This window comes from Ambystoma mexicanum, chromosome 10, assembly GCF_040938575.1.
Source record: "Ambystoma mexicanum isolate Mex_15411 chromosome 10, UKY_AmexF1_1, whole genome shotgun sequence".
Taxonomy (NCBI): domain Eukaryota; kingdom Metazoa; phylum Chordata; class Amphibia; order Caudata; family Ambystomatidae; genus Ambystoma; species Ambystoma mexicanum.
In genome coordinates, this window is record NC_090932.1 from 1,642,580,752 (window position 1) to 1,642,597,400 (window position 16,649).

Below are 16,649 nucleotides of genomic sequence, written 5' to 3' on the forward strand. Positions count from 1 at the left end.
GATGGGGGTTTAGATTCTATTAAAGACAAGGAGGCGATTATTAAGCATTACAATCTTTACTCTGAAACCACAGCAGCAAAGAAAAAACTTTTACAAACAAAAAAGTTTCAACAACAGAACTAGATAAAGTTCAATGTCAATGCAAGGGGAACTCCCCAAACCATCATGGAGGATAGGTCATACCCTGCAGGGGACCAATGAGCAGGGACCCTCCTTTATATATGTCCATTACTCTAACGCCAACCCCTCTTTCTGCAGCTGACTTGCACCAGACGCCCAATGGAACGGTTGAACTGCGTAGCGCAGAGAAAAAGGATCCAGCGAAACCGGAGATCTCAACCTTTCCGCAGCCTGAAGCAATGAAGAAGTTCTTCTGGATAGGACTTCTCACCCGAAATCACGCACTCCAGAACTTGTAACTGCGATCCACACTCCTGAGCAGAACCTCAACTCGTACCTGTAAGAACAACAAGCAAGAAGGGTGGGTGGTTGGGAAGAACAACAAACCAAAGAATGTTCTCACTTGAACCACCTGTGTACATGCGTATCACAATTGTCATATCATATCATATCCAGGGTGGGTGGGAGGGATAATAATCGCCTCCTTGTCTTTAATAGAATCTAAACCCCCATCTCACGTTAGTGTGGGGGATTAGTCATTCTATGACAAGACAGGAGGCTCATATTATGCAAGTTCAAAGCCCTTGCATCTCATCAGTAAGTACAAAATGATCCAATATAATAGATAATATAATAAAATAATAGGAAAGGAAACATTTTTTAAATGCTTTCATTAAATCAATCTGTTGACCAATCAGAGAATTGCCCAAGACTAGGTTGCCCGAAAAGCTGTCTTATAAGGCAAAGTCAAATCCACTGCAAGAAAAACAGGAATGTGCCAAATCCAGCGTTCCTTACAGGCCACCAAAACCAACTGGTTAAAAGAGGGGAAAACATTGAACAAAGTTTTCCTATACTAATAGGTTAGGACAAAACCATCTGAAATAAACACCTATGTTGTTCAATCAAATATTCAAAACACTTAAATTCGTACCATTTTTGGGGACCTAGAAAGCAAACCAATGAAAACAAACACCTAGCTCTCCTGGAGATAAAGAAAAGTACCCCATAGGGGTGAAAGTCTTATAGGTTCCATCCCATGCATTAAAGGAAGATATCGCATTAGAAACAGGGCATGTCACAGAACTACACTGGGGAACCAAGAGGGAAAGACAAATCTTCAAAAGGGTAAAATGGGAGTAAAAAATCATTTTTATAAATTTTGTAATAGGACAATCATCCTGAGCGGAGCTGAAAAGCAATAGAATTAATCTACAATTGTCTTCAGACATATGTGTATACTAAGGAGGGAAGTCTTCTGGAGGCAGAAGCAGAATGGAAGAGAGGGCCCCACCTGAGAAGCTAAACCCGTCAAACCACCAACACGGAGACCCTCAGACCTCCCGAACTCTTGAAGAAGGACTCTGCTACCATGACAAAAGGCAGATATTATAAACCTGATCCTTAAGAGGCCAAACTTGGCAAGAAGAAAAAATGTATCCGACATCCAATCACTACCATTATAGTGATATCTAAACTCCTTTGTAGGTATGCCCGGTGCTTGAACCTTGATCCCTCCTCCCTGGTGATAAATCCCCTAGCGGATCAAAAGTAACCGAAGGAGGACACCAAATTTCCAAAATCTTAGCAAGACTCTAAACTGCAAAGAACTGATCACTAAATGGTTAAACTGAAGGTGTACACCAGAAGAGGTCCAACCTATATTTCAGCCAATTTGCAGATCTTTGAAGCTCACAGCACCCTGAGCTGGCACCTTACTGCAAACAAACTCTTGTGAAAACCCCAAAGGTCCACCTGCCATGCAGGTGACTATGATAATCAAGTCATCAACCAAATATATATCCCAGCACTCTGGTAATCGTAGCGGCAGACACCGTCTGAAAGTTAATGTATAGACTCTGGAACGCATCGTGATAGAGGGTCATAACGTGGATGGGGGATAGTATCACTCCCAGACCCCTCTATCCCACCAAGGTATATTGAGCCTTCCCAAAAGAGGAGAAACCTCCCCCACTTATCCAAAGGAAAAACCTTGCAATCCAGAAAGAAAACTACCCTGAGGACCACATTAAAGCCCCGCTTTACACCGTTAAGAGAAATAAATACCCACTAGCGCCTCTAACCAATCCCCTGACTGGACAGACTCCAGTTAACTTATTGAAATACCAGAGATTAGCACAAAGGAAAGTAACAGACGGGAGGGAAATGCTCAGTGCGAGTCTGCACTGGTCACCCGCCAGAACTCCTGTAAAAAGGAAAAAACTGAAACCATTGGATACTCCCAGAGGTGTAATATTATGATGCAATCTCCCCCAAGGATGGCAGGAAGGGGATTGAGGGGGAAAGAACTCTGGATAATTATCAATGCCCTGTACATGCAAGGTTGAGAAGAAATCTGGGACCACTGTCCCCTCAAACCCTGAGGTCTGAGTCACTGTATTCATGTGAGGCTGACTGGCCACTGAGGGAATCAGGGGAAGGAAAAACTAAGCACATTGTCCATAGCAAAACAGTACTTATACAGTACTACGAACCCTCAGGTATATGAGTGGTGCTTAACACTACTACGAGCGTTGTGTGGTGTGAGGTGTTCACTTATCGATCTCAGCAGGATAAAAGACTGATGTAGACCTTTCCAAAATTAGGAACCTGTATCAGAACGGTCAGCACGGATATGAAAACAGCACTCTAAAGAGGTTAAGCAACGCTCATGAGGGTACAGAAGCCTGCGTGTACTCCTCGAGCAGAGGAGAAGTTGCAACACACTGTTAGACGGTTAGCTGAACCATAGGCCAAGCTTTGGGAGGAAAAACATGAGGCAGGCGCCAGCAAGTTATTATTTGGCAACTCGTCTAACTGATACCATCAAGTGTTTCCAAACACTCCATCCAAGTAAAACCTGGTTGCTCAACTTGTCATGTAAAAAACTGAACGGTTACCCTCGAGCTGACCCTGTCTCCACCAGAAACCAAAAGAATAAGGAATGTCCAATGGGACAAAAGTAGGGGAGAACAAACGTCCCCACTAAAGAGAGCCTTAAGCCCTACAGACCTCAATAGAGGCATAACGCATCATCTTTATTCTTCCTCATGTTGAGAGAAAATACTGTAGCTTAATCAGCACTGGTATTGGGTGGAGCAATTGAGGTCGGGAATCAAAACCTAAGGAAAGGACTGAGTTGTCCTGAAACTAACTAAGGTAAAGGGTGACAGAATTTTTAACTAAAAGATGAATGATAACACCAGAGAGATGGTTAGAGAGGAAGGTACAACCCCATATGGGTCTGTTTACAACCACTTCCACACTCTTTTCTTTAAAGCACTTAATAAATAAAGAATATATAATATATGAAATATATATAAAATATCCAAAGAAGAGGGGTTACGCCCTCACAGGGGACCGAATCCCCGGCCCTTATATAAGCTGATACTCACTGAGCTTTCTGGGCCACTGACAATTCTGAAAAAAAACGCAAATGTGTTCCAGTCAACACTTAAACATATTGTTTATCAAAGCGTACACTGAGCAAGTGCACCTCAACTGCTCACCCCAGCAGGGTGAGGCAACCAATAGTACACGAGGGAGCACCTCGCAGTAGGAACAAGGCGAAGCCTGAAACCGAGCAGGTTACTGCACGCCTACAAGACCAAACAATGGCGTCAGCCATATGCAGCACCTAAACAAAGCTGCCGACCTTAAGGAAGGAATACACTGAGCAAGTGCACCTCCAACTGCTCGCCTGAGCAGGGCGTGATAATCAGCAGTACACGAGGGGGTAACCTCGCATTAGAACTCAGGCAGAGCCTGAAACCGAGCAGGTTAGGGTGCATGCCAGTTAAGGTAATTACCCAAGTTGCACACTTTAAGGGAGGAAACACTGAGCAAGTGTACCTCAACTGCTCACCCTAGCAGGGTGTGGACACAGCCGTATACAAGGGGACCCCTCGCAGAAACCCCAGGCAACCTTGCCACCGAGCAGGTGACTGCACCTTTCCAGGGAAGATAACCCAAACAAAAGAAAACTGTCAAGTTGAAGGTAGGATACACTGAGCAAGTGCACCTCCAACTGCTCGCCCGAGCAGGGTGTGATAATCAGCAGTACACGAGGGGGTAACCTCGCAATAGAATCAGGCTGAACCTGAAACCGAACTTATGGCACCTACAGTGAAGGCAAAGCACATAACTTAAGAAATAAGTAAATGAATAAATAAACAAAGAAAATAAAATAAAACTGCAGACTGGCAGTGCATCGGGCTCTTGCGCTGGATGGTCAGACTTTGACCTAACAAACCCACAGTCTATCAGTAAACATTCTTTCTTTCCAGCACTAAAGGTAAGGAAATGTGTTGTGTCACCAGGGATACGAAATTACAAACATTTAACAAAACCACATTTTTACTATTAAAATGTTTGTGCTATAATCTTTCTGAAGAAGTCATGAACCAACCAAATGCCCATTAGGAAATCCCTGCTCAACTGAGCAAAAAAGGTGACAATCAAATACCTCCACTGTAAAATACAATTATTTAAAATATAACAATTAAAATATCTAATCTTAAAATATACAAATAAACATGCGCTGGTCCGGGTCTTCCTGCATGGGAGACCTGCAGCTCTATATTTGAGCTAACTTGGCTCAGTACTGAAACAGAGGCTTTTGTTACAAACATAAGCCACAGGGGCAGGCCGAACCCAAAGCCTGCAGCACCTGGAATCCCCAGGTGACCATAAATCTGTCAAGGGGCACGAATTCAAACAGGCGAAATGAAGAGGGAACAATGTAAACAACACTGCTCTCGCGCACGCCGGGAGCGAGTTGATTAATGCACTAGAAACACCTGAGTTTACAAGCGCGATTAAAGAAGAAATAAATTAGAGAGCTCCCTCGAACTCACAACCTCATGGACTGTAGTCCGAAATTCAACCATTGCACCACTGCTTCAGCTGAAACAGGAAGTATGAGCATAATACATATTTTCTTTTTGAAAGACACCAAAATGAAACCAACGGCCGCACGCGGCTATCCAGATACATTGTATCAAATACACAAATTCCTTTATAATAAAAGGTAATTAACACATATTTACCATATATGCCATATTCAAACTAATAAAGCCTACTACTGACAAACAATGTAAGACACAACTGAAAGGGGTGACGTAGCTCTGTGGTGTCAGCAGCAAAGAAAGAGGGGTTGGGGTTAGAGTAATGGACATATATAAAGGAGGGTCCCTGCTCATTGGTCCCCTGCAGGGTATGACCTATCCTCCATGATGGTTTGGGGAGTTCCCCTTGCATTGACATTGAACTTTATCTAGTTCTGTTGTTGAAACTTTTTTGTTTGTAAAAGTTTTTTCTTTGCTGCTGTGGTTTCAGAGTAAAGATTGTAATGCTTAATATGAGCCTCCTGTCTTGTCATGGAATTTGATCTCTCAAATGCTGGCCAGTCAAATGTCCAAACTCACAATCCGCTGCCAATATTCTTAGACCAACCACTTACTCCTCCACTGACTCATCTGCACCCTGCTGGCAAGTGTAGAAGTATTGACTTTCTAAAATAACATTAAACTGCAACTCCTAATGCCTCTTCATTTGCAGTACTGCCTCAATATTCCCCTCCAATTGTACCATGGGCTCATCAGGGCATTGACTAACAAAGCAGCCTTCTTTTCCGCTTTACATGTCGCTCCATCCCTGGCTCCTAAATAAGATTCAAATGCCCTGATCCACACACCCCATTTCCCTGGTGGCTTGCTTGGTGTTGCTAAAAACGGTGGTGGCGGCTGGGCCTGTTTTTATGCTTGTCACAACTTGCAAAATCAACTTGAAGGTCTTTTTAACAGTCTTTTGCCGCCATCGTGTGGCCAATGATTTATTTGCATGCTCCTACGACTTTCCTCTGTAATATGACGTTACCACAGTTACAGTCCCAGCCATCCACTGTCAAACCCCCGGCGCCCAACATTCCATTCTCGGGTTCCGTGGCACAAGGGCACCTCCCACCATGGAACAGAAGATCATAATCAGTTTCAGAAATTGTGGCTCTGCATGTAAACCAAGTGGATTGCGTTTTACTTATGCAACAGTTCCTTTGTGTACTCTTATATGCGATTCTATCACCCCCTGTTCTGTCTTATACAAATATTTCATGAAACTTTTAAAACATTTGAAATATTTCAAGAAACATTAAAAATACAAAAATAAAAATCTTCATTGCGACAGGTACTGTTTGATAAGAAAACAAAATAAACCAAGATGGCCGCCACATTGCCCATGACCTGATGCTTAGTGGATTATTCTTCCTCTCGTCCTCTTTCTGTGTTGATATGGGAAGCCATGTCCAGAAGATGAGGTGACAGCGCAGTCTCTGCGATGACTACAGCGTTCTGTGGCGATGACTGTGAGAAATAGGAAAGACACTGAAAGAGGACGGCCGAGAAATCCTTTTTTCATGTTCGACATGAACGTTGAAGCCATCTTGTAATGGAAGTACCAATAATTTTATGTGGAATGAATGACAACATTCGAGTAAAAAATAAGTATTTTGTACAAATACAAAAAAATGCTTATACATGCACACATTTGTAAAGATTGTCTTGTTTTATTCATTATGATAGATAATAGGTATACATATTGATCATTTTCTGTTTAGTTTCGAATATTGCTTTCTGGACGAGTGCGATGTGTGGAAACCTTCATATTCTTCGGATCGCTCATAGAACTGTGAGGCCCTTGCAATTGTTTTGCACCTTTCGGATCAGCACACTGCCATTCCAAGATGGTTGCCCGGCGAGACAGAGCAGGGCGATCCTGACAGCGCTGTTGTTGTTGTCCCTCTTCTGTTTCCATGACACCGGCACTCTGGCATTTGTGGGTGCTTGTTATCATTATAACCCAGTGAAGCCCAGGATTGTGTTCAGACCCTGTTTCCCACCCCTCCTAATCCCCGCCGAGTGAGGGGGGCACTTCCTTCTGCGTCACCTGTGTTTTCAGACCGTAAAACCATGGTGAGTGTTTAAAGGGCTGGAGCTTTTTTGAGACAAGAAGAGAGGAGAGGAGGGGGAGAGAGGGGAGGGCATGATGACTTTGTGGGCCTGGAAGTGGGGTAATAAGGAAGGTACCCGTGTCCCCCTAAAATCACGGTGTGCCAGGGAAGTATTTTTAAGATAAAAGTTTCATTTACACAACCGCTTTACCCACAGATAAAAAGGCCTAAAATTAAAATAATTAAGTCACTATCTCTTTAAAACAATATATCATATGTGTAATAAGAGAACAGGGGGCGTGGGGAACTCTTTATTCGGGGCAGGCTGGGGTGCGTGTATGGGCCCGTGTTTTGGGGGATTGGGGCGAGGGCAGGTTTGACCTAGGACAACCCCCTTCAAATAGGTCCATTTGGAATAATTACATGTTCCTGGTTAATGGGGGGGGGGGGGGGGGTTAGAGGAGGTCTACCTGTGCTGAGCAGGAGGGGGGGAAGTCTACCTGTGCTGAGCAGGAGGGGGGGAAGTCTACCTGTGCTGAGCAGGACGGGGGGGGGAGTCTACCTGTGCTGAGCAGGAGAGGGGGGAGTCTACCTGTGCTGAGCAGGAGAGGGGGGGACTACCTGTGCTGAGCAGGAGAGGGGGGGACTACCTGTGCTGAGCAGGAGAGGGGGGGGACTACCTGTGCTGAGCAGGAGAGGGGGGGGACTACCTGTGCTGAGCAGGAGAGGGGGGGACTACCTGTGCTGAGCAGGAGAGGGGGGGACTACCTGTGCTGAGCAGGAGGGGGGAGTCTACCTGTGCTGAGCAGGAGGGGGGGGGGAGTCTACCTGTGCTGAGCAGGAGGGGGGGGGGAGTCTACCTGTGCTGAGCAGGAGTAGGGGGGGAGTCTACCTGTGCTGAGCAGGAGTAGGGGGGGAGTCTACCTGTGCTGAGCAGGAGTAGGGGGGGAGTCTACCTGTGCTGAACAGGAGGGGGGGGGAGTCTACCTGTGCTGAGCAGGAGAGGGGGGAGTCTACCTGTGCTGAGCAGGAGAGGGGGGGACTACCTGTGCTGAGCAGGAGAGGGGGGGACTACCTGTGCTGAGCAGGAGAGGGGGGGGACTACCTGTGCTGAGCAGGAGAGGGGGGGGACTACCTGTGCTGAGCAGGAGAGGGGGGGACTACCTGTGCTGAGCAGGAGAGGGGGGGACTACCTGTGCTGAGCAGGAGAGGGGGGGACTACCTGTGCTGAGCAGGAGGGGGGAGTCTACCTGTGCTGAGCAGGAGGGGGGGAGTCTACCTGTGCTGAGCAGGAGGGGGGGGGGAGTCTACCTGTGCTGAGCAGGAGTAGGGGGGGAGTCTACCTGTGCTGAGCAGGAGTAGGGGGGGAGTCTACCTGTGCTGAGCAGGAGTAGGGGGGGAGTCTACCTGTGCTGAGCAGGAGTAGGGGGGGAGTCTACCTGTGCTGAGCAGGAGGGGGGGAAGTCTACCTGTGCTGAGCAGGAGGGGGGGAAGTCTACCTGTGCTGAGCAGGAGGGGGGGAAGTCTACCTGTGCTGAACAGGAGGGGGGGAAGTCTACCTGTGCTGAACAGGAGGGGGGGGGAGTCTACCTGTGCTGAGCAGGAGGGGGGGGGTCTACCTGTGCTGAGCAGGAGGGGGGGAGTCTACCTGTGCTGAGCAGGAGGGGGGAGTCTACCTGTGCTGAGCAGGAGGGGGGGAGTCTACCTGTGCTGAGCAGGAGGGGGGGGAGTCTACCTGTGCTGAGCAGGAGGGGGGGGAGTCTACCTGTGCTGAGCAGGAGGGGGGGGAGTCTACCTGTGCTGAGCAGGAGGGGGGGGAGTCTACCTGTGCTGAGCAGGAGGGGGGGGGAGTCTACCTGTGCTGAGCAGGAGGGGGGGGGAGTCTACCTGTGCTGAGCAGGAGGGGGGGGGAGTCTACCTGTGCTGAGCAGGAGGGGGCAGCTGTCCAGAGCCTCGTTTGTCTGGGAGGCTTCCTGGGTTGCAGCCCAGGGACCCGTTTGCTGGGTGGGCAACATTGGTGGGGCACCTTAGGTTTGGGGTAACGCTTTGAGTGCGTGTGGAGAGTACAATTACAAATCCCATGAGGCAAAGAATAAACCGAGTCGCAGTAAACTCCACTGGAGCGTTCCCCAGCATTTCTAAGGTGCTCCTGATCAGATGTATTCTTGGGTCGAGTTGGTAAAAATAACGGCTTAGAGATGTGTCAAATCGAGAAAGCATAACTAGTAGTAATGCATTGTATTCGGGATTTAACCAGTAACACGTATAAAATAAATGTACAATAACCAAATAAAAATACATACATTACGCCCCTGCAAGCACCATTGTCGGTTTATAAGCTTGCATAATTTAGGCAATCGTCTTCAAGAGCCTGCTTCTTAGAGCTGCCTTTACATACTAACACACCTCGTGTAAAACATCTGCATCATTACATCCCATGTACATTAAGCATATAGATATCTAAAGGCTTAGCAAAGTGTGTTAAAAATAGTACGAGTGTTGCTTTATTCTCCCCTTATATTTTTTTTATTTTCTACCATTTTATTTATTGCACATGGTTACGATACATTACAACAATTGTCATCAAGTTTATTGCATGTGTTTGACGCTTTATTCTACAGTTATGTGTATATTGGATCTGTCACTCAATGCTGTCTCTAGCACTCTCGCGGGCAAGAAATAGTCGAAAGTCCGCCCATGTATCTCTGGGCTGGCAGAGGAGGCTTGAACACTCGTATACGTTCCTTCCATGTCATTAGCCCATATCATTGCGTGTATCCAGTTTTCCAATGTAGGCTCCTCTCTTTGTGTCCATCGCATGATGGCTCTTTTGGCAAGAACCAGTCTCAGATTGACAAACTTGGGTCTAGTCGGGTGTAATTTTTTAGTATAGCCCAGTACACAGACTGATGACCACGTTAAGTGTTGACCCAGCACTTCATCCAACGTATGACACACATTTTCCCCATACGCTGTTAGAGCTGAGCAATCCCACAACATATGCAATATGTCAGCACCCACGTTTCCACATCTCAGGCATCTGAAGTGGGGAACAGTTTTTTTAAGACCAGCTGGAGTATAGTGTATTCTATTGAGTATTTTGAATTATATTAACCTATACCTGGCGTTCAGGGATACTTGTTTCGTCAATCTGCATATGTGTCCAGTCTGTGAAAGTGGTGCCAAGATCTTTCCCATTTACCCCCAACATCAACCGACGGTGATGTTCGAGACGTTTGTGCAACTTTATATAACCATATCATCTATTTCTTCCCCGTGTTCTGTGACATTATGTAATTAAGACATGGGTGTGACACAGGTTCTAAAGGGAATGACAGCCACACCTTAGCTGTTGCAGAGTGACCCCGCTGAAGTGACGTATCCCCCATATTCACCTTGATCATGTCCCATGTAATAAAGCTGCCCTCTTGAAACATGTCGCACAGTGACTCGATCCCAGCCTCGCACCAGTGTGTTGCCTGTGACTTATCCCGCTTGGGGTTCAAGGCTGTCAGGCCTCGCATAGGTATAGCTTTATTATATGAGTTTTTGGGACAGTCCATTATTGTACATGCCTCTTGCGTTGCTCCAACAGGGTCAAGCGGGTGTGTTTTTTGATACTCATTACGGGTATCATCGGACCAGGGTGTGTGCTGTCTCTCTCCAGTCTCGGGTGCGGTGGTCCCGGATCCTGCTCCACCCATTATGTTGCAAAGTGTGCATATGCCGTCAAGTAATATAGTTCAGTCAGGAGCTGAAAGACCCCCGGCCTCATGCGGTTGTGAGTTGTTGCCCCTTCGAGCGGACTTGTCCTTTCCAAACAAAGGAGGAGAATAACCAAGCAACCTTGTCAAAAAAAAATGTCTACCTGGCCATAGTGGTATATTGCAGAATAGATACAAGAATTTAGGTAAAATAGTCATGTTAACTAGCGCAATTCGCCCAGCTAACGATATTGGGAGATTTTTGCAGCCATTTCCTCATAATTAGAGTAGGGGTCCCAAGATATCGAATATTCAGGGGCAGTGCTCCAGATAGGATTTTGGCGTGAGAGTATTTTACTCCCAGTTTTTAGAATTGGAGAGTAAATCTAATTTCAAGGGAGTAAAATGTTTCTTCTTTCGCAAGAGAGTAAAGTGTCCGACAACTATCCAATTTGTGCGTAAAATTAAAACTGTTAGAAAACATTAGTAACACAGAATATGTCGATGCCTACTACCCAGTTTCATCTTCATTATACTTGGACACCAAAACTCTAAGAACTACTAGAGATGCCAGCTAGTTACATCATAAATGGAGTCCCTCACTCTACTAGCATCACTTCTGCCTCTCAGGCCTACTGTTGCAGCCTGGCACTACCTGCTTGACAGCCACTCCATGCATTTGCTCCATCTCTCCTTCCATTTGATACTATTTCCCATGTCTCTCCCTTTCTTATGTTCTGCTTCTCACTCTTAATTGTTGCTATGCCACGTTTCTAGGTCTGTTGCTCAGTCACTCTTCCTCTCCAATCACTGCATTCTATTATTGCTGTTTCCCTCCTAGCTTGGGCTATATCAGTTGATATCACTCCTCTTCCTCTCTCATGTCATTACTCTGGCTATACCCATTGAGTGCTCCTTTTTTAGATGTGTGCAAACCTACTTTTGGGAATTGTAGAGTTGGAGGTGTGGCTCAACAGATGCAGTACTTGCTTGAATGCAGATGTTTTACCAGCACTGTATGCCATTACAAGTATAAGAGCCCAGATGAGATGTGTGTTGAGCCATTACAAGTATAGCAGCCCTCCTGGGATGTGCTTCTTCTGAACGTTTACAGATATAGCAGCCCTGATTGAATGTGTCTGTACTGAACCAAGTATAGCAGACCCGATGAGATGTATCTGTTTCAAGCCATTACAAGTATAGCAGGCCTGATGAGAGGGGATACATGTGATCACTGTGCCGTTTTTACTGCAACCACCGAAAATTTGATTTTGATTTTTTACATTTATAAAGCGCACCAAACGAAATGAACCGTATATCGGCGCAGATGACCCAACTAAAGGCAGTTAAAAAAATAGAGAAAGATCCCAGATGAAATAGGACCATCTACCTAAAATGGAGTCTTCAGTGCCTGGCGAAATTGAAGAAGTGAGCTCATAGTTCTTAATGATAGCGGCAGAGAATTCCACAACCTGGGACCAAAGACGGAGAATCTTCTGTCACCTCTGGTTATAAAAACCGAGTGAGGGATAGTAAGGATATGTCCGTCACAAGATCGCAGTTGTCTCATAGGGTGACATGGCTGTATTAGCTCTTGTAAATACAGCAGAGCAATACCATTAACACATTTATAGACAATACAAGCTGTCTTGAATTTGATACGATCGACTGATAGCCAATGCAGCTTCCGGCGAAAAGGTGAAACATGATCTGTTTTCCTCAACCTAAATATTAGTCTGATGGCCGCATTTTGTGCCCTCTGAAGCCTCTTAAACTGTTTGGTAGGAAAACCCAACAATTGACTATTGCCATAGTTTAAGTGGGCACTAGTTAAAGCTCCTACCACAGATGCATGATCTTTGGCTGGTATATAGGGGAGTGCTTGACGTAGCATTCGGAGGACAAATTGTACTGCTTTAGTCTTGGCTCCCACCTGAGCTTCACAGCTCAGGTCTTCTTGCCACATACAACCCAGATTTTTTACTTTGGATACAAATTTAAGACTCTTGCCCAGGAGTAATGGAATAGGCAGCTTTTTGGCTGCTGACAACCGGTTTTTAGGTCCAAATAGAATTAATTCAGTTTTAGCAGCATTGAGTCGCAAATAATTCTTGGACATCCAGCTGCCTATTTCTTCCAGACAAAGCCCTAGTTTGTTAAACGCCTCCTGAAATTTGCTGATCCGTATGAAGATCTGGGTGTCGTCGGCATATGAATGAAAATTCAGCCCATAGCGTCTCAGAATTTCAAGTAATGACGAATATACAAATTGAACAACAGTGGGGACAGGGAGGATCCCTGTGGAACCCCACAGTTCAAGAAAATAAGGTCCGACAGGAACTCCCCCATTCTCACCTGCTGTTGACGGTTGGTCAAAAAGGACCTAAACCATTTCAATGCTAAATAAGATACTCTTCTTACCTCCTGTAGTCGTTCCAGGAGGATTTGATGATTTACTGTATCAAAGGCTGCGGACAAGTCTAACATAACCAGGAGGGTAAGCTCCCCTTGGTCCGGAGCCTTTAGCAATTCATCCTGTACTACTAGCAGGGCAGTCTCAGTTCCATATTTTGGACGAAAACCAGACTGAAATTTGTCCAACAATAATTCAATAAATTTCTGGAGCTGGTTGGTTACAACCTCTTCGAGGACCTTAGCTGGCCATGGTAAGCCTGCAATAGGACGATAATTTTGCAGCACCTCAACATCTAATGAAGGCTTTTTCAGTAGAGGTGAGACAATTGAGAGTTTCAAACTCTCTGGAACGATCCCTTCCTGTATTGACTTATTAACAAAGGTGGTGATAAATGGAGTGAGATCATGTGCCAGTTTCTTTGGTGCATAAACTGGCAAGGAAGAGAGAGAATCAATTGTAGGTTTAAGGGCACTAATAAGTGGGAAAATCTCTTCTTCAGTGACTGGGTGAAAATCAAAAACAGATGGTAAAGTCTGATTTGACGAGATGTTTACTTCAGTCACTTGTGGTCTGACATATGCCGATGAATTTGCAGAAGCTGTTTGTTCAATTTCCAACCTTATTCGCTCAATCTTGTCTATAAAGAAAGAGTTAAAAAGATTAGCTCGTGCTGCAGAAGAATCAGACACTGCATTTTTGCAGGTGGGATTACAAAAACTTGATATAATGGAGAATAGTTCTCTCGGTTGATTGTTAGCAGATTGTAGTTTTTTCCCCAGGAAGTCTTTATTGGCCAGGAAAATGGCCAGTTTATATTCTGACAAAGCATTCTTGGCCAGAATGTTGTTCTCCGGGGTTGGCCTTTTAAGCCAGGTCTGATTAGACCTGCCAGCTAATTTGCGTAGATGTTGCAAATCAGCAGAAAACCAAGGTTGAGAGATCTTCTTACTCTTTGGTTTTGAGGGAGCTATTTCATTATATATAGTACTTGGGGCTGAAAAGCCTGTTGAGAAAAAGTCCTCACAAAATGCTGTGGGGTCCTTGGACACCAAAAGCCTAGAGATTTCAGTGCCAAGGATTTTGTCTAGATCTCTGGCTTTCCACGAGTGGAGGGCCTGTCTATTCTTACTGCTGGTTTTGACCTGAGTTGGTATACTCAATGTAAATATTTAACAAAATGGTCTGACCAGTGGATTGGCACAATCTCCCTCAGAGTAGTGCATCCACCTCGTGATATAACTACATCTAAGCAGTGACCCTTTATATGTGAGGGTTGGACACCCAGCGGATGGAGATCATAGATGTTGGAGAACTCCCAGAGTTCCATAGAATCTGGTTTTATTCTGTCATCAAGCCATATATTCCAATCACCCACAAGGATCATTTCCTTATATTGTGCCCCCTCGGTACTGAGAAAAGCATCCAGATTCCCTAAAAATTGTTGACAGGGACCCGGAGGTCTATAAGCAAGTATTATATGAATACTGGCTTTTGGGGAGATTTGAAAGGTCAGTTGTCCAACTTGCGAGCCGTCACACTAGCATGTGTAAATGTGAAATGACTAGCGTGGCTTTATGGATAATAGCAATGCCTCCTCCCTTTTCTAAGGTCCTATTAATGTGTTTAATCAAGTAGCCATCTGGGACCAACTCGTGAAATATACTAGGGAAGAATCAGCGACCACGTTTCAGTAACTAGGAGCATGTCTAGATCTTAAAGGATAAGTTCAGCGATGTCTGTGGTGTGTGCCCCCGCCGATCTAGCGTTTAATAATGCTGCTTGATAGCTTTCTATCCTTGCAGCATCCGTTTTGCAAGTTTGCATAAGGGGTGTATAGATTTGTGCAGTCCTCATTTTATTTAATGCTCTTAGGGTAATAGAACCATGGGAGTTGTCCAAATATTTCAGCTCAGCACTGCTGTAGACAAAACAGTTCATTGTATATAACCTGGGTAAATATACCCCTAGAAAATGCTAGGGTTGAACAAACTAGGACAGCCTCTCTAAAAGGAACTTACCAAGCGTAAGCTGCAACAGGCAGCGTTTCCCGCCAACCGCAGAACAGGCAGAAACAGGCTAAAACAGGCTCTGCGTCAGTGCTTCGCGCTGACGCTGTCCAGTTATAGCCTGTGTCGCGTCCCGATGATACCACGGGTACGCGACACGACGGGCTTCTGGGAATTGCAGTCCTCACGCGGCTAGCCTGTGTTGTGCTGATTTTCACCAACGGAATGAACACCCTTTTCACCTCGGACCCCCCCCGCTACCCTCTAGATTCATTATATACTGTACCCATTATATTCTCAGTGGTCGCCGTAAAAAAGGCTCAGTAGTAAGTTGAAAGCAAACCTGCATCTTAAACACGTACTGTTGATGCAGACGCATTAACTCGCCTATCAACAGGATTTGAACTAAAAGGTTACACAATGATTTCTGCAGCAGGGTTATTGACACACTGAGCTACCTTTCACAACAGGCTGTTGACTTGGAAAGGCACATATGGTTAGGGCACTGGTAGTCCCATGTGAGGCTTTCCTGACATAACTGGCTGGTCAAAATCTCTCAGCCTGTTTGGACTATCCTACATGAGTCAGTAGATTCATAATGAGGCTTTGAAATGTGCTAGATTTTTTGGTAGTGGGACTCAGTAATGTGACATGGGAGAAGCAGAAGTTTTGAAAAGCGCAAGGCAGAGTAGGGGGATTGAAGTATGACAGGGTTTATAGTGATATTACCGAATTACATTATGTCGAAATGTCATAATGTCGAAAAAAAGTAGAATTTTCTTTGTTCGAAATGGGGGGGGTTTCCCCCTAACACCCCTTTCTCTAATTTTATTTTTACCCATTTTTTTAGTTGCAGAACCCAAAAAAAACCATATAAATGAAATAAAACATTCGAAAAATTATTTTTCGACATTATGACTTTCGACATGTTTTTGACTTTTTCACTGCACACCGTATGACAGCATTGCCATATTCTCACACTGTCAGCCAGTGTGCATCACACTAGCTCAGGAGGATGTAGAAAGGATCTATGTGAAAATACCACATTTCTTTACTGCAAGGTGTCAAATCCTGCATGTAAAACACATTTTCTGTATTTTTAAAACCGTTCGCAGCACACCCATCCACATCTGCCCACTTTATTAAATACCCTTCCCAACGCCCCTTCACATCTATTCTTTAGGGGACCTTTTTAGTTTTCCATGCAAGGTTTTCTACATCGCAGTAATGGGATTTGGGAATCTTGTGAAACCGGTGGGTGGGAAGAGCTCGGACACTGTTCTTGCTCAGTACTTTAGCTCGCTGCAGAAAAAGCGAACACATGTTCGTGCTTAGTCATTACAGCAGCTCTTTTCAGAAATTCAGGTGCTGTCCCAAAACATAGCAGTCCTGTTAAGAAATGTGGGCATGATACAATCGGCTCTGCTGTGAATCATTGAGACTGTGCCATGACATGC

General features: G+C 45.1%; 1 protein-coding gene across 1 annotated transcript in view; it reads left to right on the top strand.

The window, feature by feature from the left end:
* The first annotated feature begins 6,947 nt into the window (after positions 1-6,947).
* UFD1 (ubiquitin recognition factor in ER associated degradation 1) overlaps positions 6,948-16,649 on the top strand; it is a 125,759-nt gene continuing 116,057 nt past the window's right edge. Inside the window, exon 1 of the mRNA XM_069620056.1 lies at positions 6,948-7,088. Within this exon, the coding sequence (XP_069476157.1) occupies positions 7,086-7,088 (3 nt within the window). The 5' untranslated portion in view covers positions 6,948-7,085. The remainder of the gene's footprint in view (positions 7,089-16,649) is intronic.